The sequence below is a fragment of the Erpetoichthys calabaricus genome, chromosome 7 (genome assembly GCF_900747795.2).
Source record: "Erpetoichthys calabaricus chromosome 7, fErpCal1.3, whole genome shotgun sequence".
NCBI classification, from domain to species: Eukaryota; Metazoa; Chordata; class Cladistia; order Polypteriformes; family Polypteridae; genus Erpetoichthys; species Erpetoichthys calabaricus.
The window spans coordinates 51241700-51255082 of record NC_041400.2 but is presented as its reverse complement, the minus strand read 5'-3'; the positions used below and the strand labels follow the sequence as shown (position 1 = coordinate 51255082).

Sequence of the window (13383 nt, the reverse complement as noted above, 5' to 3'; positions counted from 1 at the left end):
TATAAGGGTCGTCACTTTAAAGTGTGGTCTGCTGTTTCTGACTCATGCCCTTGGCCTTTGCTGATAGGCAGAAGGAATGCTCTTTTTCCTAGATTAATGGCTGAACATCGCTCACCAGTTGATTCGCCTGTTGAACCTGGTCGGGGGGAGGGAGACGGTGAACTGGTGGCAGTTGGGAACAATTTAGAACCCCAATTACATATTGAACCAGATCTCTCCAGTGAGTCTGAGGAAGACACCCCCCACAATTTCTCAGATTGGCAAGGCCCTTCCACATCTTCTCAGATTGTAAATGTCTCGGAACCTAAACCGAGTACTAGCGAGCGGCCGGGTTTTGTGCGCTTGCAGCATGCTGATGGCACATTGGAATATGCATTTAAACAGGCTTACACTGCTAGTGACTCCTATTACCAAGAGCGCGATAGCGGGAGCTTGAAAACACCACACTTTCTGGAGAAAGACGGTCGTCTCTTCAGAGTGATTACAGACCATTTGTTGGGGGAATTTATTGAGCAGTTAGTAGTACCTGAGGGACATAGGGAAATTCTTTTACAGCTGGCCCACTCTTACATCTTGGGAGGGCACCTGGGGGCTGATAAAACCAGAGAGCGGTTATCGAAACGATTTTATTGGTTGAATATGGGAAAAGATGTTGAACGGTTCTGCACTTCATGTCCTGACTGTCAAATCGTCTCCGCTTATAAGCCTCCTCAGGCTCCCCTATGCCTATTTTGGATGTCCCCTTTCAGAGGGTGGGATTGGATATTGTAGGACCTTTGCTTAAAACTAAAAATGGTTTCCAGTATATGCTGGTGTTAATTGACTATGCAACACAATATCCAGAAGTAGCTGCTTTGAAAAAGGCCAACTCCTCCTCTGTAGCCAAAGCTCTCTGTGTGATGTTTACTCGTATTGGCATTCCTAGGGAAATTTTAACTGACCAAGGCACACCTTTCACTTCTCGTGTGATGAAACACGGTTCGCTATTAAGAAATTGGGCACCACCGTTTACCATCCACAGACTAATGGTTTGACTGAACGATTTAACAAAACCTTAAAACAAATGATGAGAAGAGTTGCTCATAATGATCCCACAACTTGGGACACTGTCCTGCCTTTTGTTTTGTTCGCCGTACGAGAATCGCCACAGGCATCCACTGGTTTAAGTCCCTTCGAGCTGTTATTTGGCAGGTGCCCAAGAGGCGTCCTAGATGTTGTATGAGAAGAATGGATAGGACATGAAACAACTTCGCTTGGGGAAGGTTTTGCAGAGTGAGTAGTTTCCTTACAAGAAAGAATTTCCAGACTTTCTTCTATTGCTGTGGAGCATCAACAACGGGAACAGGAAACACAAAAATATCTTTACGATAGACGCAGTCAGCTTCGCGAATTCAAACCGGGCAATCGTGTTTTAGTACTGGTACCGTCTGACCCGCACAAATTCCTAGCTAAATGGCAGGGCCCAGCAGTTATTGAGGAGCGTATGGGACCAGTAAATTACAAGGTTAGAATACCAGGCCAGCGAAAACCATTCCAAATTTTGCACATTAATCTGTTAAAGAAATGGCACGACCGACAAGAGGTTCACACTTCCTTGGCTGCTGTTTCTCAGACTGATGTTGTCATTGGCAACGATTTGACTGATTCACAAAAGACAGACTTATTAAACTTAATAGAACAGAACACTGATGTTTTTGCAGACTTGCCAGGTGTCACTAGTTTAGCAGAACATAAAATCACCACTGAACCCGGTGTTCGGGTGCAGATGCGGCCATTTCGAATCCCGGAAGCACGAAGAAATATTGTGCGCGAAGAAGTCAAGAAGATGCTGCAGCTAGGTGTGATTCGTGAAAGTAAAAGTGACTGGTGTAGTCTGGTCATGTTAGTTCCCAAGCCAGACGGTTTGGTTCGCTTTTGTATTGATTTTAGACGCTTGAATAAGGTGTCTAAATTCGATGCTTACCCAATGCCCCGGGTAGACGAACTCTTGGAAAAACTGGGTCAGGCGACCTATATTTCCACGCTAGACCTCACAAAGGGTTATTGGCAGGTGCCTCTAGAGGCTAACAGTTGTGAGAAAACAGCATTTGCGACCCCTGATGGACTTTATGAATTTACAAGACTCCCATTTGGTCTTCATGGCGCCCCTTTAACGTTTCAGCGAATGATGGATCAGATACTGCGTCCACATTCTGAATATTCTGGGGCGTACTTTGATGACGTGGTGATTTTCAGCAATGATTGGCATTCGCATTTGAAACGTCTCCAGGCTGTACTTGATAGCCTGAAACAAGCTGGATTAATTGCTAACCCTAAGAAATGTAAACTAGGTATGTCTGAGACTCATTATCTAGGTTACTCCATGGGCAGGGGTTTACTTCGTCCACAATTAAGGAAAATAGAGGAGGTGCTCGCTTATCCACATGCTAAAACGCAAAAACAGGTGCGCGCTTTTCTTGGACTAGCTGGTTACTACAGAAGATTCATCCCTTACTTCGCAAATAGGACTGCTCCTCTCTCAGAGCTTACTAAAGGAAAAAAAAAACGCCCTATTATATGGACAGAACCTTGCAAACGTTCCTTTTCAGATTTAAAAAAAGCTTTGTCTTCTTATCCAGTGCTACGAAATCCCGATTTCTCTAAAGATTTTATACTACAAACAGACGCTAGTGCATTCGGAGTAGGCACGGTCCTTTCCCAGGTATTTGATGGTGAAGAACACCCTATCACATACTTGAGTAGGAAATTACTTCACAGAGAACGCAATTATTCAACTATTGAGAAAGAATGTTTGGCGATTAAATGGGCTATAGAAGCACTACGCTATTACTTATGGGGACAAAAGTTCACATTAGTAACTGATCATGCTCCACTTCAATGGTTATACCGTCAAAAAGATACAAACACCCGTCTCATGAGGTGGTTCTTAGGATTACAACCTTACAGTTTTGAAGTCAGGAATCAACCTGGCTCCGAGCACATTAATGCTGATGACCTGTCACGTCTGTTTGAACCTGGTCTGGAGAATCGCATGATTCACGAAAACGTGAATAAAGCTGAGGGAGGGGGTGTGAGCTGCGAAGCTAATCGTACCCCCAAAAGATACAGACGCCCCTGGGAAAACCCCTAGGAAACATAGATAGACTACCTTCACATTTCTCCTTTCCCTTCTGGCCGGCTCTGTCGCGTAATGTACCTCTCGCACGGTGCTCCGCCGTCTCAAACAGCCTGCACGGGCTTCTTTCAGTTTGTTAAATTGATTACCTGCTTCTTTCTCTCTCTCATACCTCTCCTGCTCCTGGCTCATATTCCTCCTCCTCCGAAGAAGTCCAAGGTTACTTTTAAATGACAAGCGGAGGTGTTAACTCTTTTCAAGGAGCACGTTTGAAACCCTTTTAAAAGATAAATGTTTGTTTGCAGTGTTTGAATAAAATTCCAGTCTCTTCAACTTCCTCTGGTCTTCTGTGCAATTTTGTAACCCAAGCGTGACAAGATATAGTAAAAATAGCAGCAGCCCTAGCACTGACCCTTGTGGAACGCCACTCTTAACATCGGCCAATTCCGATGAGGTTCCTCGCACCATCATCCTCTGCTTCCTGTGCCAATTCTGCACCCATCTAAAAACATCACCCTGAACTCCCAATTCTTTTAGTTTGATGCCCAAAGTCTCCTGTGGCACCTTATCAAATACTTTCTGAAAGAACAGATAAGTAATATTATATGCTCCACTTTGATTGTATCCTTTTGTTGCCTCCACACAGAATTCCAGCATGTTAGTAAAACATGACCTCCCACTTCTAAACACATGCTGACTGTTCAGAATAACTCCTGTCCTTGCCAGGTGTTGCTCAATCTTATCCTTAATCATTTCTTCCATTAATTTCCTGTGATGTATGTTAAGCTTACTGGTCTACAGTTGCTTGGATCTGCCCTGTCACCCTTTTTATATAATGGGATGATATTTGCCATTTTTCAGTCCTTCAGACTCTCTCCAGGGCGCAGTGACTTCCTAAAAATATATGTCAAGGGTTTATATATGTACTCACTAGCCTCCTTAAGAACTCAAGGGTAAATATTATCTGGTCCTGGTGATTTGTTTGATTTCATTCTCCCTCTACAATTATTCAAATCCCTCAGTACCTACATAGTAGTTGCGTTTACCTCTGGGAGGTTATCCACTTGCTCACTTGTGAACACCTCAGAAAAATGTAAGTGTAGGGCATCCGCTATTTCATTGTCTGTATCTTTTAATTCCCCTTTACTATTTCTGATGCAATTGACCTCATCCTTGACTGTTCTTTTACTACTAAAATACTGAAAGAATCTCTTAGGGTTTTCTTTTTGCCTTATCTGCTATATTCCTCTCCAGTTGTCTTTTAGCCTCCCTGATAACCTTCTTAATGGTTGCTCTCATGTTCTCATACACTCTATGCTTCACTTTGCAGTCAATGGTCTTAAATGCCTTATAAAGAAGTTTTTACCTTTGCAACTTCTTTTTTAAATACAGTTAGGGAATCGATATATAGTAGGTTGCCTATATAACACTCTCTGATTGCTTAAATTGAAAGAATTGCAGTTGTGAAGGTTTCTCCTTAGACTGAAGATTTTCAAAAAATGCAACCACATTGTCAAAAAAAACCAGATCTTGAAACCATTTGCCACATATTCAACACTCGTATTTTTGAGAGGAAGGAAATGTATGCTTCCTTTACAATGATATGATAAACCATAACAATTCAGTGAACAGAAATCACCAGGGGCCTCATGTATAACGCCGTGCGTAGAACTCACACTATAACATGGTGTAAGCACAAAATCGGGATTGTGTGTATGCACAGAAAAATCCAGATGCAGGAATCTGTGCGCACGCATACTTTCACGTTCTTCCACTACATAAATCCCACTACATAAATCCTGATCAGCGTGAAAAGTAACGCACGTGCACGCGCCTTCTATCCTGCCCCAACTCCTCCCAGAATTACGCCTCTTTGAATATGCAAATCAATATAAATAGCCTTCTGTGGAAAGGCAATGGGAAGAGCACAGGGGAAAATATAAGAATTTCAGCGAATACCAAGTGGAGGCAAAGGAAAAACGTACTATTTGTTGGTTTAAACAGTGGTATAATCAACAAAAGAAAGTTGATCGAGTGACAGAGTGTCGGAAAAACTCGAAAGATCAAATTCACAAAGTCGCACAGTGCCCGAAATAAAAAAGAAATCACATATCAAAGTCGCCGTGAAAAGGCAAGTCGTAGCCCACCGTCTGAGTGTCATATGAAAGCGTATTAGGGTACAAACAAAAAACATAGGCACACAGTGGGAAAAAAGCATGAAATGTCAACTTTAATCTCGAAATTTCCACTTTAATCACGTAGTTTATTTTGCCATTAAAGTAGAACATCATAAACTTCATCTTAAAATCGTTTATTTTACTAGTTTCTCAAGTAGCATGTTAAATGCTTTGTTCTGTGTTTGATCTTCTTTGTGCTCTATGTGTGTGAATCACTACGTGCTTCCGTTCTTTCTCTTTCTCCAACAGGACACAGAATGCATTACATTCGTGATATTACAGCTCTCTGAATAATTAAAATACTGAGATGTATATGTGATATCATTTTCATGATGATAGGAATGAAAGCATGTTATTAAACATGGGAACACGGTGGCGCAGTGATTGTTCATATCTCACGCAAGAGGCTTGCTGCACCATGTGCGACCTTCGATGAAATAATTTATTACAGAAGTACTGACTCTTTCAAACGTACTAACCTCCAATTCCTGTCCATACTCTTCTTTCTCCAATCGCCACACAATCAGCTCTGTAATAGACGTTAAGCCATTTGTAAGCTTAGAACGCCGATTCTTCAAAACTTTTAAGGAACATTGAAATATCTTCGTAGTACATGTTTAATTATTCTATTCGTCTATCCTTCCAGTGTCGCATCAGCACCAGCAAGAATACAGCGCAAGGCAGGAGCTATCCTTGAACTAGCTATATGCTGCGGCACCATGTCCTCACATGTTTAATTATTAACAATACAGATTATTTAAATGAAGTTAAAGTTTTATCTGTATACTATAAGCAACATATTTTGCTGCATTTCATCTTAAAAATGATATTGTCATTATACGCGCTTTATAAAGTAGCGCAGGTTGTGCAATATTATAACTGTAGTGTAAGTTTACAGTGAGGTGATTGTACTTATAAGTACAAACAGTTCTACAAGGAGCACTTGATGGACTGATTGAGTGCGTTTATAGTTCTTGGGATGAAACTGTTTCTGAAACGCGCGGTCCGTACAGGAAAGGCTTTGACGCTTTTTGCCGTGGTTGTGGTAGTGTGTACTTGAAACTGTATACCGATAATTCTCTTTCCGATCATCTGCTGCTGTGATTCACACTCAGATACAGTGATATAAATACTCCGAGTGGTGCAGTGAGAGTAATATGGAAAAAGATGATCCGCAGTGGCAACCCTTAACGGGAGCAGCAAAAAGAAGAACAAGATGCAGTGAGCGTAACAACGCTAAAGCAGTTATGGTATTTGGAATACTATGGCTATTCCCTGGTCCATTATATTGCTACAGGTTAATTACGATCAGGTGCATTACACTAATAAACAATATGCAGTTAATTTCAGTGTATTTATAAAGCCGCGTCAGGAATGTGGAGCTAAGAAAGAAAGGATGAGCACACAGGAACAGTAGTTTGACCATTCTGTGGACCATTATATTGTTACAGGTTAATTACAATCAGATGCATTAAATTTATGAACGATATGCGGTTAATTTCAGTGTATTTGATAAAGCCGCCGCCGTGGATGTGGATCTAAGAAAGAGTAACCACACAGGAACAGTAGCACTGCTTTGACGCTGGGTGCCGCCAGTCTGCAAAACTGAGCGGAGAAATTGCGCACGCCAAGGTATGAGTTACCGTGGAAATGTGCGTGGCTTTACGCCAAGTTTAGGTTTTATACATCGCGATTTGAGCGTGGAAAGGTTCGTACGCAACATTTCTGTGCGTACGCACCGTTTATACATGAGGCCCCAGCTCTGGTATCAAATTCTGAACGACCTAATTTGTGTCTGTGTTTATTTCAAATAGTGGAAATGGACATATACAGCAGAAAATATAAAGGGGAAGGTGCTGGATTTCCAAGCTAGTATGAGTTCAAAGCTACAAACTTTATCCTAAACTGTCAATGTGTGAGTGTCAGTATTTAGTTGTAAACCATAAAATTAGGTAAAGAGAGAAATTCTTCTACCATAGAGTATCTAAGAAATAAATTTGACAGTTGGGGGTCACTTTCTAAGGCATATAAAAAGTTTACTGCTGTTTAAACATGAGTTTATTTATATAAGCGTGGATACATGGAAAATGGCATAAAAATATAAATTTTAACTATATTGGTTCTTTGGAGTAATAATAGATGAATTCTGGATCAACTACTGTATACAAGTATTATGTGGTGATCAGGGACATGCACTATATGGTTTTTAACTTCTTTTTAATTCAGAATGTGTTATATAATCCATGATTACTGGCAAACAATAAACAACTGATACTGTACTTGGTAAATTTACTCTCTAATATCCACCTTATAAAAACAGATTATGAAGGGTTTTAACATTTAGGTTAATAGTAATGTTTTTTCAGACCAGTTAGTAACAAAGTCTCCACATAAACAAAGCAATTGTCTAAACACTAGTGCTGGGCGGTATGAGCAAAATTCTATATCACGGTGTTTTTCAAAATTATACTGGTTTCACGGTATTCAATGGTATTTTTTTTTCCACGCATCAGTGGATGTTAACCACATTTTCCACTGCAATTACTGCAGTAGACTGGCTAATAATAACCTATTCCACTGTCATGAGAATTGTACATTGTACAAAAAAATTTTTAATGTGCACACAAGTATTAATACAGGTTTACATGGCCCCATAAAGTGATAGTTTTCAAGGGGGTGGCACTAATGAAGAGAAGGAATCACACTGCATGACAGTTGCAGTCAAAATGTAGAACCTTTTATTGAACAAATTTTGCAAACAAATTAAACTATAATTTTGACAACATATTTTCAACCATCCAAAAAGGCATTTAGAATATCCAGAGGTGCTTGTCAAAAGTTGTATTGCACTGAAAATGTCTTAGAAAAGGAATAAATAGTAAATATTTTTTGTAAACCAACTACACTTTCTGTTAATGTTAGCAATCTCTGTCCACTGACACGTTAGCTATATAGATTGTAATGGCGTTGGTTATCTCGATCCACTGCTTGCTTTTTTGTCGTAGGCAGTACCTCTAGCAAATACGTCTACAAGTAACGTCTGACTCAAGTGTCCTCTAGCTTTTTCAGCTTTACCCGAGGATGTGGAGGGTGCCAATCTTAGTTCCATACATTCATGGTACTCCAAAGCATGTTTGCGGCTAAGGTGGTGCAGCAAATTGCTTGTGTTGCCGCCTCCGGCAACCACTTTAGCTCGACAGCATTTGCAGTAAATAATTGTTTGGTCCACATCCATCCTTTTAAAACCAAAGTATCTCCAGAGAACAGACACGACTGCTTTTATCAGCAAAAGATCTTCAGTGTCATCATGTTCAACTTTATCATCTGCTACTGCATCAGTTTCGGAATGTTCTCTGTCCATTTTCACAGCTCAATACCTCCACTAACGCATGTTCTCTATTACATGTGTGTTTAGCGGTGTAGCAGTGATAAAGGTCCCCCCTTAAACAGTTTCGTGTTGCGCCACGTTCTGAATGTTGTTTTGGCTATTAAATCCATATCATAACAAAAATAAAAAACGGTTTTTGGTATGAACCGGTATACCTCCCAGCACTACTAAACATCCAAAGAAGTAGAATATTGCAGTTTTTAAAGACCTGCGTAGAATTCTCACTATAACATGACATAAGCACAAAAAACGTAAATGTGCTTACACACAAAAAAATCCAGATGCATAAATCTGTGTGAACGCCAACTTCCACGTTCTTCCATTCCAGAAATTCCGGTCAGCGTGAAAAGTAACGCACGTGCATGCGCCTTCTGTGCCGCCCCAACTCCTCCCAGAATTACACCTCTTTGAATATGCAAATCAATATAAATAGCCCTTAAGCTCAGCCTTCTGTGAAAAGGCAATGGCAGAAGCAAGAGAGAAAATAGAAGAATTTCAGCAAATACCAAGCGTAGGCAAGGAAAAACTTACTATTTGTTGGTTTAAACAGTGATATAAACAACAAAGGAAGCTGATCAAGTGACATAGCGTGTTGGAGAAACTCGAAAGCTCAAGTTCACAAAGTCGCACAGTGCCCGAAATAAAAAAGAAGTTGTCACATATCAAAGTCGCCGTGAAAAGGTGAGTCATAGCCCAGCGTCTGAGTGTCATATGAAAGCTTATTAGGGTACAGAGAAAAAATAGGCACACAGTGGGGAAAAAGCATGAACTGTCAACTTTAATCTCGAAATTTCCACTTTAATCACGTAGTTTATTTTGTCATTAAAGTAGAACATCATAAACTTCATCTTAAAATCATTTAAGTTACTAGTTTCTCAATCCCACCGTAACTAAAGTAGCACATTAAATGCTTTGTTTTGTATTTGATCTTCTATGTGCTCTATGTGTGTGAATCACTATGTGCTTCTGGGCTTTCTCTTCCTCCAACAGGACACAGAATCTATTACATTTGTGATACTACAGCTCTCTGAATAATTAAAATACTGAGATGTATACGTGATATCATTTTCATGATGATAGGAGTTAAAGCGTGTTATTAAACATGGGAACACGGTGGTGCAGTGATTGTTCATGTCTCACGCAAGATGCTTGCTGCGCCATGTGCGACCTTCGATGAAATACTTTATTGCAGTAGTACTGTCTCTTTCAAATGTACTAACCCACAATTCCTGTCCTTAATTTTTCTTTCTCCAAATACCCAATCGCCACACAATCAGCTCTGTAATAGACGTTAAGCCATCTGTAAGCTTAGAAAGCAGATTCTTCAAAACTTTTCAGGAACATTGAAATATCTTCGTAGTGCGTGTTTATTCTCTCCATCTATCCTTCCAGTGTCATGTCAGCCCCAGCAAGAATACAGCGCGAGGCACGAACAATCCGTGAACGGAGAGCCAGCTCCTCGCTAGCGCTGCAACACCGTGTCATCACATGTTTAATTATTAACAATATAGATTATTTAAATGAAATTTAAGTTTTATCTGTATAATATAATAAACATATTTTGCTGCATTTCATCTTAAAAATGATATTGTCATCATATATAAATTCGCGCTTTATAAAGTAGCTCAGGTTGTGCAAAATTATAACTGTATCGCAAGTTTAGAGTGAGGTAATTGTACTTATAAGTACAAACAGTTCTACAAGGTGCACTTGATGGACTGATTGAGTGTGTTTAGAGTTCTTGGGATGAAACTGTTTCTGAACTGCGAGGTCCGTACAGGAAAGACTCTGAAGCGTTTGTCATATGAGAGCAGTTCAATAGACAGCATGGCTGAGGCAGCGTGTGCTAGATGCTGTATACCAATAATTCTCTTTCCGATCAGCTGCTGTACAGCTGTGATTCACACTCAGATACAGAGATATAAATACTCTGAGTGGTGCAGTGAGAGTAATCTGGAAAAAGATGATCCGCTGTGGCAACCCCTAACGGGAGCAGCTGAAAGAAGAAGAAGGTGCAGTGAGAATAACAACGCTAAAGCAGTTATGGTATTTGGAATAGTTTGACCATTCTGTGGACCATTACATTGTTACAGGTTAATTACAATCAGATGCATTAAACTAATAAACAATATGCGGTTAATTTCAGTGCATTTATAAAGCCACGTCAGGGATGTGGATCTAAAAAAGAAAGTGTAACCACAAAGGAACAGTAGCACTGCTTTGACGCTGGGTGCTGCCAGTCTGCAAAACCGAGCGGAGAACTTGCGTATGACAGGGTATGAGCTACCGTGGAAATGTGCGTGGCTTTACGGCAAGTTCAGGTTTTATACATCGCGATTTGAATGTGGAAACGTTCTTACGCAACATTTTTGTGTGTACGCACCGTTTATACATTAGGCCCCTGGATACACCATGTAGCATACATTACACATAACAGCTATCGATTGATATTGTTTAATGATGCAATGATGAGGAATAAGGAATGCAGGTGTCTTGAACTTCACAAACAGAATAGAAGATTCTTTGTCTTATGTCTCATGTTTTATGTACCGTAAGAGAATGGAAAAAAGATTAAGGGGCCAAGATTGCGGCTGAACTCAGTATATCTGTTAAACATTTGTATAGCAATAAGCTCTGTCAAGCTGCATGTTATTGGTTGTCACAAAAAAAAAAAACAAGCACAAATGCACTGCAAAGTCATCGCTCAGCCTGTAAAATAGACATGGCCAGCGATTTTCCTTTGCTTAAACTGACATGGTCCAGCAAGGAGATTAGCAATTGCAGTTGGCAAGTATGACACACCTTTAGACTAGAAATCACATAATGAGACACTGACTTTAGTTGTAATCTGTTATTTAAACGCAATTGGTTGCTCACAAACTTGTCTGTTATATGCTTTGGAATATATGACAGGTACACGCATGCCGTTCTGTACAACATGTGTTTTTCCTATTTTTTGATTTTAGTATTTACCATTATTTGCTTTGTGCATTACTCTTCATAATATATAATTTAATAGTATTATAACCAAAAGCCTTGCACATATCCATCTAGTGTACTGGTATATAGCAAACCATTAACCCAAAGAAGTTAAACTTATTTCACACAGAATATCACATAGTGAATGCAACATTTCTTCTTTCACACTATTGCAAATGCACTGTTTTTGCAGAGTAAACAAATACACTTTTATTTAAAAAAACAAGTCACAAATCTGAGTAAATACAACATTCCAAATTAATAAATATAGCAGACTTTCTTTTTAAGATTAGTTTGATTTTTAGTCCTATCTTTAACTAAAATGTACTTACCAGCTCCACAAATGACACACCTCCGTAACTATGGGCTACGAAAAAGATGTTCTTTGCAGAAGATTTGGCAATAAAGTTGTCCCAAACATATATGACATGTTCCTCAGGAGAGCTATTATCCTGTAATGCAATGAAAAAATGTTTATTATTAATTGAGTTCAACATTTAAATATACATTAAGTTATTACTTCTCTTTGATTCACAATTTCTGTTGTAGTCATTAAGATTTAGATTTTTTTTCTGATTTCTAGATAAAACATTCACTGGTTTTCACTAAATTCCTTTATATAAAAAATGGCACATTCCCTACCAGCTAACATTGTCAGAAGTCTACAAGACTCTACATCACGTTGACCCCTGCACAGCCAAAGGACCAAATGGCATTTCAACAGGGTCCTGAAAACATACACTGCACAGCTGTTGGGTATTTATATTGGCATCTCTAACATCTCACTTACACAGAAAACCATTCCACACTCTTTCAGATGTTCAAATATCACCTCAATTCCCAAAAAAACAGTAACATGTATTATAAATTATTGTTCCATCACACTCACAGTAGTTGCAAGGAAGTGCCAGAAGATATTTGTGCTGAGGCATATTAAAAATACAACTGCAGATTCCCTCAACCATTTGCAGATCACCTATCACCCAAATTGATCTATGGACAATGTAGGTACAACTGCTGTTGACCATTCAATTGAACATTTGGACAAATGGGAGTACTTATAAATGATGGTGAGGGAGGGTAACAGGGTTATCATTTATTTAACCCCCAGCACAGCTGCATCTCAAGCCTGCTGCCTGAGTCTCAAACTGCTCTCATTATACACAAATATCTACTTATATCCAACGTTCACAACTTGATTTTTAAATTTGCAGATGATATCACTGCACTTGGCCTGGTTCACAATAATTATTAATCTTCACAGTGGCAGCTGGTCACTGTCTTGATATTATAAGGTGGAGAGTGTAGATTCCTAAATCTTCCAGGGGTTACATGCAGTACTTCAAACCACTTCAAATGGTCAACAAACACAAGAGCCACCATCTGACAAGCACAACAGTATCTATATTTCTTATGACATCTGGGAAAGGCTAGCCTGAGGAGATAGCCCCAATTCAGTTCTAACATGGACTAACCAGAAGCATCTCCATAAGATTTGGAAACTTCACCAAGAAAGAAAAATATTCTACATGTTCCCACAAAAATCATCAGAATGGATTTTTCCTATTAAGAAAAAAGCATAATCCATTAGCAGAGATTAACACTCATCTACATAATGCCTCTTTAACTGGTGTGAAGGCACCAATATAATCTCTGTTGTCACAGATCTTGTAAGCCTTATAGACCACCGGAGCAGATTCATAAACAGCTTCCTTCCCTCTCAA

General features: G+C 39.5%; 1 protein-coding gene across 1 annotated transcript in view; it reads right to left on the bottom strand.

Annotated features, from left to right (window-relative positions):
• The window catches only part of fam172a (family with sequence similarity 172 member A), a 744353-nt gene that overhangs the window by 324968 nt on the left and 406002 nt on the right, over nucleotides 1-13383 (bottom strand). Inside the window, exon 8 of the mRNA XM_051930185.1 lies at nucleotides 11992-12111. Coding sequence (XP_051786145.1) covers nucleotides 11992-12111 — 120 coding nt within the window. The remainder of the gene's footprint in view (nucleotides 1-11991; nucleotides 12112-13383) is intronic.